The sequence below is a fragment of the Podarcis liolepis genome (assembly GCF_965112155.1).
Source record: "Podarcis liolepis genome assembly, chromosome: 2".
Classification (NCBI taxonomy): Eukaryota; Metazoa; Chordata; class Lepidosauria; order Squamata; family Lacertidae; genus Podarcis; species Podarcis liolepis.
Genome location: NC_139555.1, coordinates 21,718,289 through 21,731,255, shown reverse-complemented (window position 1 = coordinate 21,731,255; position 12,967 = coordinate 21,718,289). Strand labels below are relative to the sequence as shown.

Below are 12,967 nucleotides of genomic sequence, written 5' to 3'. Positions count from 1 at the left end.
TAGATCAATAGGTACCACTCCGGCGGGAAGGTAAACAGCGTTTCCGTGCGCTGCTCTGGTTCGCCAGAAGCGGCTTAGTCATGCTGACCCGGAAGCTGTACGCCAGCTCCCTCGGCCAGTAAAGCGAGATGAGCAGCGCAACCCCAGAGTCGGCCACGACTGGACCTAATGGCCAGGGGTCCCTTTACCTTTACCTACCTACTACAGTCATGCTTAACACCAGCGATTTCGGGGGATACCCCAGCCTACACTGTGAGCTGGGACACCCATTATTATTTCCCCAACCTAAGCTACTCACTCCTGGCTGTGCTGTACGGCCTCTGTGCTACTTGCACTCTTGCGACGTTGCTCTTGACATCCTTCACAGAGAGAGTAGTTCTCGTACCACTGGCTGCTGGGATCCAGGGCAGAAGGGCGGAAGCCACAGTCAGAACAAACACGGCAGCTCTGGAGGAAGAGGAAGAGAGACGGGCACTCAGGAGAGGGAAAAGGCAGCAGAGGGTCTTTCCAACACCGCCAAAATCTTACCTGGTTGCCCCAAGACTGTGAACATCAAACTGGAAAAGCTAGAAAGAGCAGGGGTGAGACGCAGGGCTGGGTGGTTTGAAAGAACCAGAGTTTACTGCTATATTAACTGTGGTTGGTTGAAACTACGATCTGTGACGCCAGACGGTTTGAGCCTAGCTCGTTTCAATCAATCATGGTTAACGTTAACCACGGTTTGTCCTTTTCAGACGCAACTGAATAACTGTGGTTATTTAAAAAGCAGGAATGGGGTGCTACCAGTCTCCTCATAGCCTTACCAGAGCATGATATGAGTTTAAAGCAGATAAATCAGGGGTGGTTAAGCTGTGCACCTCCAGATGTTGCTGGAATAAAAAGCTCATCATCCCTGACCAGACTGCCTAAGTCTGATAGGAGCTGGAATCCTAAACATCTGCAGGGCCACAGGTGAGCCGTCTCTGGGGTAACGAGTAACCTGAAGTTATTATCAACCAGCTTCCATATTTTGCCTGCAACCTTAAACATTGAACACTGAACACTGTGGGACTAGTACCTGAGCAAATCTACTTAGGGTTGTACTGTTAGCAATTGTTTTTGTTTTGTTTGTATGTATGTGTTGAATGCTAACAATTCATAGAAACTAAGAGGCCCTGGACTTGGTCTCAGCGGTATAAAAAATACTAGGTTGGTTCAGAGAAAATCACCAAGGTTTTGTTTAGTTCTCTGAAGGCTAATGTTGAATTGTGGCTGCCATAACTAGAGAGGAACGCAGAAGAAGAAATGGGGAAAGAAATGCCCAAGGCTGGCATTTGACTTCTTCCGGAATACAGTGGTACCTCGGGTTAAGTACTTAATTTGTTCCGGAGGTCCGTTCTTAACCTGAAACTGTTCTTAACCTGAAGCACCACTTTAGCTAATGGGGTCTCCTGAAGCCGCACAACGGGAGCACAATTTCTGTTCTTATCCTGAAGCAAAGTTCTTAACCTGAAGCACTATCTCTGGGTTAGCGGAGTCTGTAACCTGAAGCGTATGTAACCCGAGGTACCACTGTACTCGAATGGCTTGGCTCCCTAACAAATAGGCTCTCGAATGCTGCAAACCCGGAAGTGTTCCGGTTTGCGAATGATTTTTGGAAGCTGAATGTCCCACGCAGCTTCCGCTTGAGTGCAGGAAGCTCCTGCAGGCAATTGGAAGCCACGCCTTGGTTTTCAAACAGTTTCGGGAGTCAAACTGACTCCCGGAATGGATTAAGTTCGAGAAACAAGGAACCACTGTACAAGGTACCTCGGGTTAAGTATTTAATTCGTTCTGAAGGTCTGATCTTAACCTGAAACTGTTCTTAACCTGAAGCACCACTTTAGCTAATGGGGCCTCCCGCTGCTGCACGATTTCTATTCTCATCCTGAAGCAAAGTTCTTAACCTGAGGTAATATTTCTGGATTAGCGGAGTCTGTAACCTGAAGCGTATGTAAACTGAAGCGTATGTAACCCGAGGTACCACTGTATCTCTATGTGAAAGCAAGTGGTGGAGGATTCCTTGCGGGCAGGCAGGGCTATGGGCATTCTGTTCCAAGCGTCGCCTCAGTACAGAACCTACTGCCATGAAAACATGCCATCATTTTTTAAAAGGAAAAAGGCAAGCCCCTAGGTAACGGATGCCTCAAAAACAGAGGGGAGGCCGAATAGCATTTCAACTGGCCTTTGGTTGGCAACTTCCCCTCACCCCATGTCTGTTGGAAACAGAGTACAGTGGTACCTCTGGTTGCGAACGGGATCCATTCCAGAGGCCTATTCGCAACATGAAAAGCCCGCAATCTGAAGCGCCGTATCTGCGCAGGTGCGCAGCGTGATTTGGGGCTTGTGTGCATGCACAAAGCGCAATTTAGGGCTACTGCGCATGCGCGAGCAGCGAAACCCGGAAGTAACTCTTTCTGGTACTTCCGGGTCACCGCGGGACACAACCTGAAAAACGTTACATGAAGCACGTGTAACATGAGGTATGACTGTAAAGCAAATATAGCGGTACCTCAGGTTAAGAACTTAATTCGTTTTGGAGGTCTGTTCTTAACCTGAAACTGTTCTTAACCTGAAGGACCACTTTAGCTAACGGGGCCTCCCGCTGCCGCACGATTTCTGTTCTCATCCTGAAGCAACGTTCTTAAGCTGAGGTTAGTGGAGTCTGTAACCTGAAGCGTATGCAACCTGAAGCGTATGTAACCCAAGGTACCACTGTATATGCCCATTTCCTTAATACTGAAGAGATTGCAGAACTCACTCTCTTTGCAAAGGGCAACTGGAATTACCTCAACACTGAGTTTTTGGTTTTTCAGCTCAGACTCGTGCGCAGGGACTTACTTTACACTTCCAGGAGTCGGTGGGAAGGCTCTCGATGGCTGGCTTCAAGCAATAGGTGTGGTAGCATTTCTCGCAAGCTTCACACACGAGCATCCTGCTGTCCTCCCCAGACAGCCTGCAAAGGAGAGACGCCACAGGCGAGCAGTGAATCAAGGCATCCCGGGCAACAGGCCTTTCTGGGGTGATCAACGTGGGTCCCCCCTCCCATCCCCGCCTCCGAGGGGCTTTTTCACACTCACCTGCAGGTTTGGCAAACTTTGCATTCGTGACATTGCCAGCCCGAGCGCTTGCGTGGCGTCACCGTGATCTCCAAGCATGCGCCGTGGTAGTGCAGGCCACAGCTAGTGCAGAAGAGTAGGTCGCGCAACTCCCCGGGGGCGTCGCAAACCATGCAGCGAGAGTCCTCTGCAAGGAGGGAAGAAGGGTACTCTGGGACGAAATCCACCAAACCATCCCCCCATTGGCCCAGAGTCCAGCAGCAGCAAACACAAACAACATTGCTTTTCTCAAATTTAGGTCCCCGTTGTTGGACTACAACTCCCATCATCCCTGACCTGTTAGCTAATAATAATAATTTTTATTTATACCCCGCCCTCCCCAGGCAAGGCTGGGCTCAGGGCGGCTAACAAGCAATAATAATGAATACAACTTAAAAACAAGATTAAAATACAACATTACAATATTGAAGCAATAAAATATTAAAATGCAGCCTCATCACAGGAGGAGAAAGGAAAAGAAAAAAGAAAGAGGGGGAGGGAATCAGATTGGCTCCTCCAAGACAAAGGCCAGGCGGAACAACTCTGTCTTACAGGCCCTGCAGAAAGAAAGCAGATCTTGCAGGGCCCTGGTCTCATGAGACAGAGCGTTCCACCAGGCTGGAGCCAGTGCTGAAAAGGCCCTGCTCTGGTTGAAGCTAATCTAACTTCCTTAGGGCCGGGACCACTAAGGTGTTGCTATTTATGAACCTTGAGGCTCTCCGTGGGGCATACCGGGAGAGGCGGTCCCGTAGGTATGAGGGTCCTAGGCTGTGAAGGGCTTTAAAGGTCAAAACCAGCGCCTTAAATCTGACCCTGTACTCCACCGGAAGCCAGTGCAGCTGGAAAAGCACTGGGTGAATATGCTCCCATGGCAGACACCCCGAGAGGAGCCTTGCTGCAGCTAGGGATGATGGGAGTTGTAGTCCAACGACAGCTGGAGAGAAAGCTATGTTTGAGAAACACACACACACACACACACACACACACTGGGGCCTCCCTTTTCTTGACCCTGCACATCCAGAAATAACAGTTCAGAACCCCAGGCTCCAGGTCCCAGCTGCTCTACCTACTAAAGATCACTTCTGTTTAAGTGCGGTCAAGAGTTAAGGGAACATGCACATATGTGGTGGGAGTGTATTTGTGTAAAGGAATATTGGCGAAAGATTATAAAGATTATTTCTGATGTATTTCAGGTTAAGATAGAAATCAATAGAGAAATGCTTATCTCAGGGATATTGGGGAATGGTTAAATAGAAATAAAAGAGCAAGATTGGTATAAAATGATGATCTTAGCTGGTATGCTTGTTATTGCATCAGGATGGGAAGGACAATGAAAAAATGGAATGACTATGTTTTTGAGTATATACAATCTGATATATTTGAACAGGTAATGACGGGAGATACATAGGAAAACAAATGTCTTTTTTTTTTAATAAATGGACAAGTTATAGGAATTGGATAGAACGGGGGGAAGCCAACCCAAGCGTCCAAATTAGAATGAATAATCTGTGCACATGGTTAAAGATTTGAAGAGAGAACAATTTGGGGGGGGGTTAAAGGGGAGGGAGGAAGGGGGGAAATTGACTGGAAGTCATTGGAATCTTAAGAAGAACATGATACAATGTAACAAACGCTAACATTTTTTATTTTTTCTATGAATAATTTTGTTAAATGTTACTATTTTCTAATTTCAATAAAGCATTTCAAAAAGCGAAAACAAAAAAACGCTTCTGTTTAAGTACCATGCTGCTCACAGAATCACTGGGCTAAAGCAGGATCCCATTCCAGAAAGCCACACCGCCAACACTTACCCATCTGTACTGCCTGGTCCAGGTGCTCAGGACAGAGGAGCTTCAAGCTCTTCATAGACTGGAAGCAGCCACTAGTCGCCGCGCAGGGGAAGTGATAGTGGCGCTGGCACCCCTCTGCATGGCACGGAATGGTAGCACCCCGTCTCTTACAGTGTTCACATTTCTGGAAGGAAGAAGACGACGTCGCGGATTCAAAAAGAGGTTCATTTTTCATAAAGGCCTGGTTAACTACAATAACATCCTCTTCCCCCTTTTGTAATACATATAATAAATAAATAAATTTTTATTTATACCCCGCCCTTCCCGGTTCAGAAAACCGGGCTTAGGACGGCTAACAACAAATTTAAAACACTTAATTGATGCAACAAAAAAACCAGCATAAAATAGAGTATAAAACGCGGATAACAATAAATTCAGCATTCAAAAATCAATTTAGGGGGGAAGTCCATCCAATAAACATTAGACGATCACCAGGGCTAGCTGGCTAAATTAGTCCTATTTGGGCCAGCGAGGAGATCAGGGGAGAATTCACTGTGGGATCCCAGAGCGGGTAATCTTCATTAAAAAGGGGAGGGGGAGGGAAGGAAGGAAGGGGAATAAAAGATCAGGCTAAGTTCAAATTGAAAGCCAGGCCATCTCTCTCTTTCTCTCTCTCTCTTTGGTGTTGTTTTGTTTTCTACATGGGTACTAATTCTTGTTTCTTCTTCTCTGCGTCTCATCTCACTCTACGCACTTGTACTTTTGTACTTTTTTAATTTTCCGATGAAGGATATAAAATAAAAACAGGTTCAGAACTTCTCTGCCTGCAGAGAATGGGAGCCTTAGATAGGTCAGAACACCCAGAGCTGAGATACAGCTGCCACCAAAGACAGGAACCATTCATTGTTCAGACTACAGCTGAGGAACAGCCACCTTTAAAATCGAGGTAAAGGTAAAGGGACCCCTGACCGTTAGGTCCAGTCGCGGACGAGTCTGGGGTTGCGGTGCTCATCTCGCTTTATTGGCCGAGGGAGCTGGCGTACAGCTTCCGGGTCATGTGGCCAGCATGACTAAGCCGCTTCTGGCGAACCAGAGCAGCGCACAGAAACGCCGTTTACCTTCCCGCCGGAGCGGTACCTATTTATCTACTTGCACTTTGAGGTGCTTTCGAACTGCTAGGTTGGCAGGAGCAGGGACTGAGCAACGGGAGCTCACCCCGTCGCGGGGATTCGAACCGCCGACCTTCTGATCGGCAAGCCCTAGGCTCTGTGGTTTAACCCACGGCGCCACCTGCGTCCCTTAAGATCGAGAGACCTGCTTAATTCACTCTGGCAAATTGCCTGCGGGACCTGGACGCTTCTGAGCACCCATCAGACCTTCACCTGCGCTGCACAGCAGTTTCCAAACGTGGAATTCACTTTTGTGCAGGACTGGTACCCGTCGCATCAACTCATTTAAACACAAACGTCTTGTCCAGATGTCAGATCTCCAGCCTGGTCCAAGGCAAACCTAAAGATGTAGACCAGGGGTGGACAGGAAGTGGACTGGAATCTAATGGCAGAACCCTGGTTGATTGCCAGTAGGTCGGCAAGGATTTTCAACTCGTTTAATACCACCCACATTAAATTATACTGATGAAATGGAGAAAGGTGGGAATACTCAGGAGGACTGAAAGCTTCCTTCAGTTCTGCTACTATAACCAAATCCCTAGGCTCATCCTCTTTAATTCTAAGTACATGCCTTTTGTACCAGGCTCGGGTCTGGTGGGTCTTGGGGGTTCTAGTAAAAAAACAAACAAAGTGGATCCCGCGAGGCTGAAGTCTGCCAGCCCCTGGGGTATACACACAGCCTAATTATCCTGAAAGCATTCCTGAGCTCTTTATTGTTCCCAGAGCTTCCCTTCCAGGTCCTCAGTCGCTGGGGGGAAAAAGGGACCGGCAAGGGCTTTGGGGAATAACACTTAAAAACAAAAAATCTCCAAGCTTCTGCTAATGAAACGAAAGCCACAAACTGGGAGGAAATTGGATTTGCCAACCTAGTGTGAATGCAATGCAACACAGCCGGGTTTCAGGATGTGTTTTCCGGGAGAGAAAAAGGAGGAAGGTTTGGCATGTTTGTGCTCCGTTGGTCAGAGGGTGAAAAGGGGTGAGAGGCTCTGTGCAATTCTCTGGTCCTCACGAGAAAGTATACTTGAAAGGAGGGTTGAGGAGTGTCCACCTGGTAGCTACATGCTTTAATCACTGGATTCCAGTACAGTGGTACCTCGGGTTAAGAACTTAATTCGTTTCGGAGGTCCGTTCTTAAGCTGAAACTGTTCTTAACCTGAAGCACCACTTTAGCTAATGGGGCCTCCCGCTGCACTGCTGCTGCGTGATTTCTGTTCTCATCCTGAAGCAAAGTTCTTAACTCGAGGTACTATTCCTGTGTTAGCGGAATCTGAAACCTGAAGCATATGTAACCTGAAGCGTATGTAACCCGAGGTACCACTGTATTCACTCTCAAGTCGCAACCAGTCTAGCAAATATGGCTATTACAATTTAACTTCTCTTATGCTAGGGTTGTCATATTTCAAAAAGTAAAACCCCGACACAAAAGATGTTGAGCTTTTTCTGCAAAAATCTCTTTTTTAAAAAATGTAGTTTTGGAGCTATTTTTAAGGAAATTCGCCAAAATCGACACTTCCAACATGGGTTGCCATACATCCGGATTTTCCTGGACATCTCAGAGATTTCCACCCGGACGCCGTTTATGACGAGCGAATCCCGGCTACGTCCAGGAAATTCCAGGCGTATGGCAGTCCTATATTATGACCAAGGTGCTATCCTGCTCCTGCAACAGGAATTGCTACAGCAGGAATTAGGGCACAAAGAATTTGTCCCTGGTCCTTTCCCCAGACAAAAGGAGGGGAAACCCCACAGGTTACTGATTCCCAACATATTTAAGGACTGCATCAGGATGTAACTTGAGGGTGAGGAAATGTATTTCAAAAGAATCATAGAATTGCAGAGTCAGAAGGGACCACGAGGGTCATCCAGTCCAACCCTCTGCAAGGTAGGATTATAAGGTAGGTAAAGGTAAAGACACGGGTGGCGCTTTGGGTTAAACCACAGAGCCTAGGACTTGCCAATCAGAAGGTTGGTGGTTCGAATCCCCGCGACGGCGTGAGCTCCCGTTGCTCAGTCCCTGCTCCTGCCAACCTAGCAGTTCGAAAGCACGTCAAAGTGCAAGTAGATAAATAGGTACTGCTCCGGCGGGAAGGTAAACGGCGTTTCCGTGCGCTGCTTTGGTTCGCCAGAAGTGGCTTAGTCATGCTGGCCACATGACCCGGAAGCTGTACGCCAGCCTCCTCGGCCAATAAAGCGAGATAAGCACTGTAACCCCAGAGTCGGTCACGACTGGACCTAATGGTCAGGGGTCCCTTTACCTTTAAAGGTAAAGGACCCCTGGACGGTCCAGTCCAGTCAAAGGTGACTATGGGGTTGCGGCGCTCATCTCGCTTTCAGGTTGAGGGAGGAGGCGTTTGTCCACAGACAGCTATCCGGGTCATGTGGCCAGCATGACTAAACCGCTGCTGGTGCAACAGGACACTGTGATAGAAGCCAGAGCACACAGAAACACTGTTTACCTTCCTGCCGCAGTGGTACCTATTTATCTACTTGCACTGGCCTGCTTTTGAATTGCTAGGTTGGCAGGAGCTGGGACAGAGCAACGGGAGCTCACCCCATCGCGGGGATTCAAACCGCTGACCTTCTGATCAGAAAGTCCAAGAGGCTCAGCGGTTTAGACCACAGCGCCACCCGCGTCCCTTCAGAGGATTATAGTATTTCTTAAGGTGTATTCTGTGCTCCATGAGGAAAGCGGTTCCTAGAGCTTTGCCTAGGATGTTGCTCTGGGAGGACTGTCCTAGAGCACCCCATATATTCCTGGCCCACCCCACACAAGAGCTAAAAAGTAACATGCCCCCCCCTGCAGCACAGCTGAGTGCCGACAAACCTGTGCAATCCCTGAGATGACAGCTTTGTTCACGAGGCTCAACCATGACCCTTCCGAACGCAAGTCTCCGGCCGACCACACCACGCACCAGTGATGAGCCCAGAAGTGACCTGAACAAACAGGAAGAGGAAAACAGTTAACAGGGCAGCAAAGCAAACCTCCTCAAAGCCACAAGCAAAGGAGCTTGGGGAATTAGGAATAATAATAATAACACCGTATTGGCCTGAATATAAGCCTTATTTTTCCCCCCAAATTTTGACCGTGAAAAGTTAAAAGTGCAGCTTAAATTCGTGACCTTACAAAAATTGGCTTTTACGATATTGCTGCTGAAACAGACATACGGTAAAACAGAATGGGAATTCCTGCGGAATTTTAAGGGAGCAGCTTATATTAGAGTATTTTCTTTTTTCCCCTTGAATTTTAAAGGTGTGGCTTATATTTGGGGTAATACAACAATAACAACAATTAATTTTTACCCCGCCCATCTGGATGGATTTCCCCAGACACTCTGGGCACCTCCCAACATAATATTAAAAACTCAATAGAACATCAGTCCTTAAAAACTCCCCTAAACAGGGCTGCCTTCAGAAGTCTTCTAAAAGTCAGATAGTTGTTCATTTTTGGGGGCAGAGATGAGTTCTGGGCCGGAAAGAAACATCTAAGCGTGTGTGCTTAGCTCCAGGAGTTTAATCTGCTCTTTAAATCCAAGTGTATGCTCTCAAGTCACTACCAGGTCCCTGGTTTTGTGTATGAGTGTGCATGTGCGCATCTCAGGTTGGCAAGGCTGTCCTACTGCAATAGCTTTAATAAATGCATGGCATCTTGGGTTGGCAAGGTACCCAGTTTGTGTGTGTGTCTGCGTGTGCGTTTGTGTGCATGCATTCATGAACAGCTGGTTGACAAGGCTGTCCTATTGCAACAGCTTTAATAAACTCGCAGTCCCTCCCAGTTGCTGGACCCGTTTTATTTCCTTGGTTCTGTGGTGCGTTCCCTCACCTGGGTAATGAACACAGTGCTGCAGAAGTAAATTCTTACCATGCCGGTACAAAAAGAAAAAGAAAAGATTCTGCAAACTTGAAGTCTGCACTCCCCGCCCTCCCGATTTACTCTAACCTGAGCCCTCTTGATAAAAAAAAAGAGGGATGTATTGCTAAATCAGAAGCCAACCAGCTTTTAAGATATCCGTGAATTTTGGATGCTGATAACCAAAAATTATTCAAAACATAATAGTGGATTATATATCTATAAACAAAATAAAATAATATGAATCTGTGCAAGGAATACAGGTAACATAAGTAGTATAATGAGAATTATTGGAAGTTACATATTTTAATTTGTTATGTAAGCATAATATATTGTATTTGTTTATGTTTGTTTTTCTAACTTTTTTACTTTATTGTTTTTATTAATTTGTATCGTCTTTTGTATTACATGTTATGTATATTTGTCTATGTGAAAATTAATAAATATTTTCTATTAAAAAAAAAGATTTCTAGGCTACACAGAGACATTAGGAAAGGGAGCTTTGGCAAGGGCATAATGGCTCTGGGGTAAGGTGGAGGGGTGCCAGGCTAGGCTCCTCTCAGCCATGGTTCCTTGGCGCCTCCTGGGCTCACCTGTTGGCTCAAACACCTCTCGCACTGCCACACCATCCGCAAAGCCAATCAGGGTCAGGTCGTCGCCTCCAGCCTCCACCGAGCCAGGCTGCTTCCCTTCCTGCGGCTTCGAAAGCTCGTCCGCCCAGCCAGGCGCCGGATCGAAGCGCAACAGCTCTCGCTGCCCGTGAAGGCTCCACTTGCTGCAGTTGCAGAATGCGCAGCGCTTGGGCGGGGAGCTAGGAGGAAGGAAGAGATGAGAACGTGCTCGTCGTTGCTGGGAAAATCTGCCCCCTTCCAACCCGCAAGGGTGGTCCCACCCAAAATATCCCAAGGGGCCACTTTGATCTGGAAGCATGCAAGATCCAGGTCTTCTGTCCTCCAGTCCCATTTGAGCATCCATGACGGACTCCCTGTACCATAGCTGTCAACTTACAGATTTGAAAATAGGGACCAGCAGCCAAAATAAGGGATTTTCCAAGCATAGGTATGTTCAACTACAGTGGTGCCTCGCAAGACGAAATTAATTCGTTCCGCAAGTCTCTTCGTCTTGTGAGTTTTTCGTCTTGCGATGCACGGTTTCCCATAGGAATGCATTGAAAATCAATTAATGCGTTCCTAGGGAAACCGCCTTCAGACCAGGTCCGGAGACAGTCTGTCCCCGGACCTCTTCTGAAGGCTGGGGGGGGGGGGACAAGGGCTTTTCTTCCCACCCCCAGCATTTTAAAAAACCCCGGGACAGCGGAGGACTTCTCCGCTGTCCGGGGCGATTTAAAAGCCCTCCGGGACAGGCAGGCAGGGGGGAGCAAAGACTTTCGCCCCCCGCCCGCCTTCAGAAGGTGTTCCCGCCCCGCCGCCCGGCTTCGGAGGAGCCTTCCGAAGCCCGGCGGCGGGTGGAGGTGTTCCCGCCCCACCGCCCAGCTTCGGAGGAGCCTTCCGAAGCCCGGCGGCGGCGGGAGGAGGTGTCCCCGCCCCGCCGCCAGGCTTCGGAGGAGGACCAAGGACAGTGGGGAAGACGCGCTGCGCTTCCCCGCTGTCCCTGAGATTTCCCTATGGGCTGTCGTCTTGCGAAGCAAGCCCATAGGGAAATTCATTTTGCGAAGCGCCTCCAAAACGGAAAACCCTTTCATCTAGCGGGTTTTCTGTCTTGCGAGGCGTTCGTCTTGCGGGTTACCACTGTACTGAGCCCCTCCGAGCCAAGGGCAGAAAGCCCAGCCAGCAGCCAAACTAAGCCTCAAGCGGTGGTTCCCACAGCACAGCAACCCGGCAAAGGGGATGCAGCAAGGAAAACCACCATCACCTCTCCGCTGGGAAGTGCTGAGCAAAGGCGAGTCCTCAGGCAACGCGGCCGATTTGATCGGCACAAGGCATGCAAGCTCCACCCCCCAGTCATTCTTAGACTCCTTATTGGGTGAGCAACGCAGCCAAGCAACACAGTTGGAGCCTCCCTCCTCCCTGGCCAGCAGGGAGGGAGGGAGAGGAGCTGCTTCATTTTAAACCCGGGAAATTTAAGGGACATCATCAATAAGGGACAGCAGCGGGACACGGTGCTGGGATAAGGGACTTTCCCACCAAATAAGGGACGGTTGACAGCTATGCTCTGTACCCATCCGATGCCAAGCAAAGGCTCCGGATTCCCCTTCAAACTCTTTCCTGGATTCTCCTACTACGGTTTGTTAACCTTGAACCCTCGTGAGCCTCCCCATTCAGAAGAAAAGAGATCCAAGGGAAGGAAGGGGGGGGAACACCGCCGAAGGTCTCCCACCTGCAGGTCGGGGTTGGCTCTGCTTTCGCTTCCGCTTCTTCCAACGCCTCTTTTGCAGGGCCTTCTTCTGGTGGCTTCAAGGGATCAGCTTCCACGCTGCCCTGCTCCTCCAAGGACACAATTCCATCTGCTGCTGAAAGAGGGTCTTTTGTCAAAGGCCGGGCAACCAGGTAGGAAGCGCATTGCTTGTGTCACTTTCCCTGCCCAAACCGAGGACTTCACAGAGGAGTGATACGAGAGATGAAGGGCCATGGGGGAAATAGATTTGGGGGGAAGGAAATCTCCCCTCCCTCCACATTTTTCTGGGTCTCCACACCCCAACCCAGACCTTCACATGTTTAGGGGGGAATATATGCATTATCAAGCACAATTGCTGACAGGAACAGATACCATGCTTGATCTTAGCCAAAAGGCCGAGAAGCAATGGAACATGCCTTTTTTCACTAACAGTACCATACAGAAATACGAGCTAAGTTCATCTTGCCTACACTAACATAACTTTCCAGGTCGCACAGAACAACTTTATGCCTCCCTGCTATTTCAAGATGAAAACCCAGATGTTACATGCTCAGTAGCTAGATTTTGCACTGCTATCATGGATATTCGTCGAAGGATGGTTTGCGCCACAAACTACGCCCAAAATGCAAGAACTGTCTCCTTCATGCTCCCTCCTTTAAAGTTGCTTTTAACCATTTGTCCGTGTTTCTA

At 48.4% G+C, this 12,967-nt stretch overlaps 1 protein-coding gene across 15 annotated transcripts in view; it reads right to left on the bottom strand.

Moving 5' to 3' along the window:
• The window catches only part of KMT2D (lysine methyltransferase 2D), a 110,026-nt gene that overhangs the window by 75,568 nt on the left and 21,491 nt on the right, over window positions 1-12,967 (bottom strand). For 9 of the 15 annotated variants that reach the window (XM_083489722.1, XM_083489720.1, XM_083489721.1 and 6 more), the window contains 7 exons: window positions 12,260-12,392; window positions 10,516-10,733; window positions 8,900-9,009; window positions 4,928-5,090; window positions 3,099-3,264; window positions 2,860-2,974; window positions 299-447 (listed from right to left, as the gene is read on the bottom strand). In XM_083489722.1, coding sequence (XP_083345848.1) covers window positions 299-447; window positions 2,860-2,974; window positions 3,099-3,264; window positions 4,928-5,090; window positions 8,900-9,009; window positions 10,516-10,733; window positions 12,260-12,392 — 1,054 coding nt within the window. The remainder of the gene's footprint in view (window positions 1-298; window positions 448-2,859; window positions 2,975-3,098; window positions 3,265-4,927; window positions 5,091-8,899; window positions 9,010-10,515; window positions 10,734-12,259; window positions 12,393-12,967) is intronic. The other 6 variants (XM_083489713.1, XM_083489725.1, XM_083489712.1 and 3 more) reach the window with 1 other exon arrangement.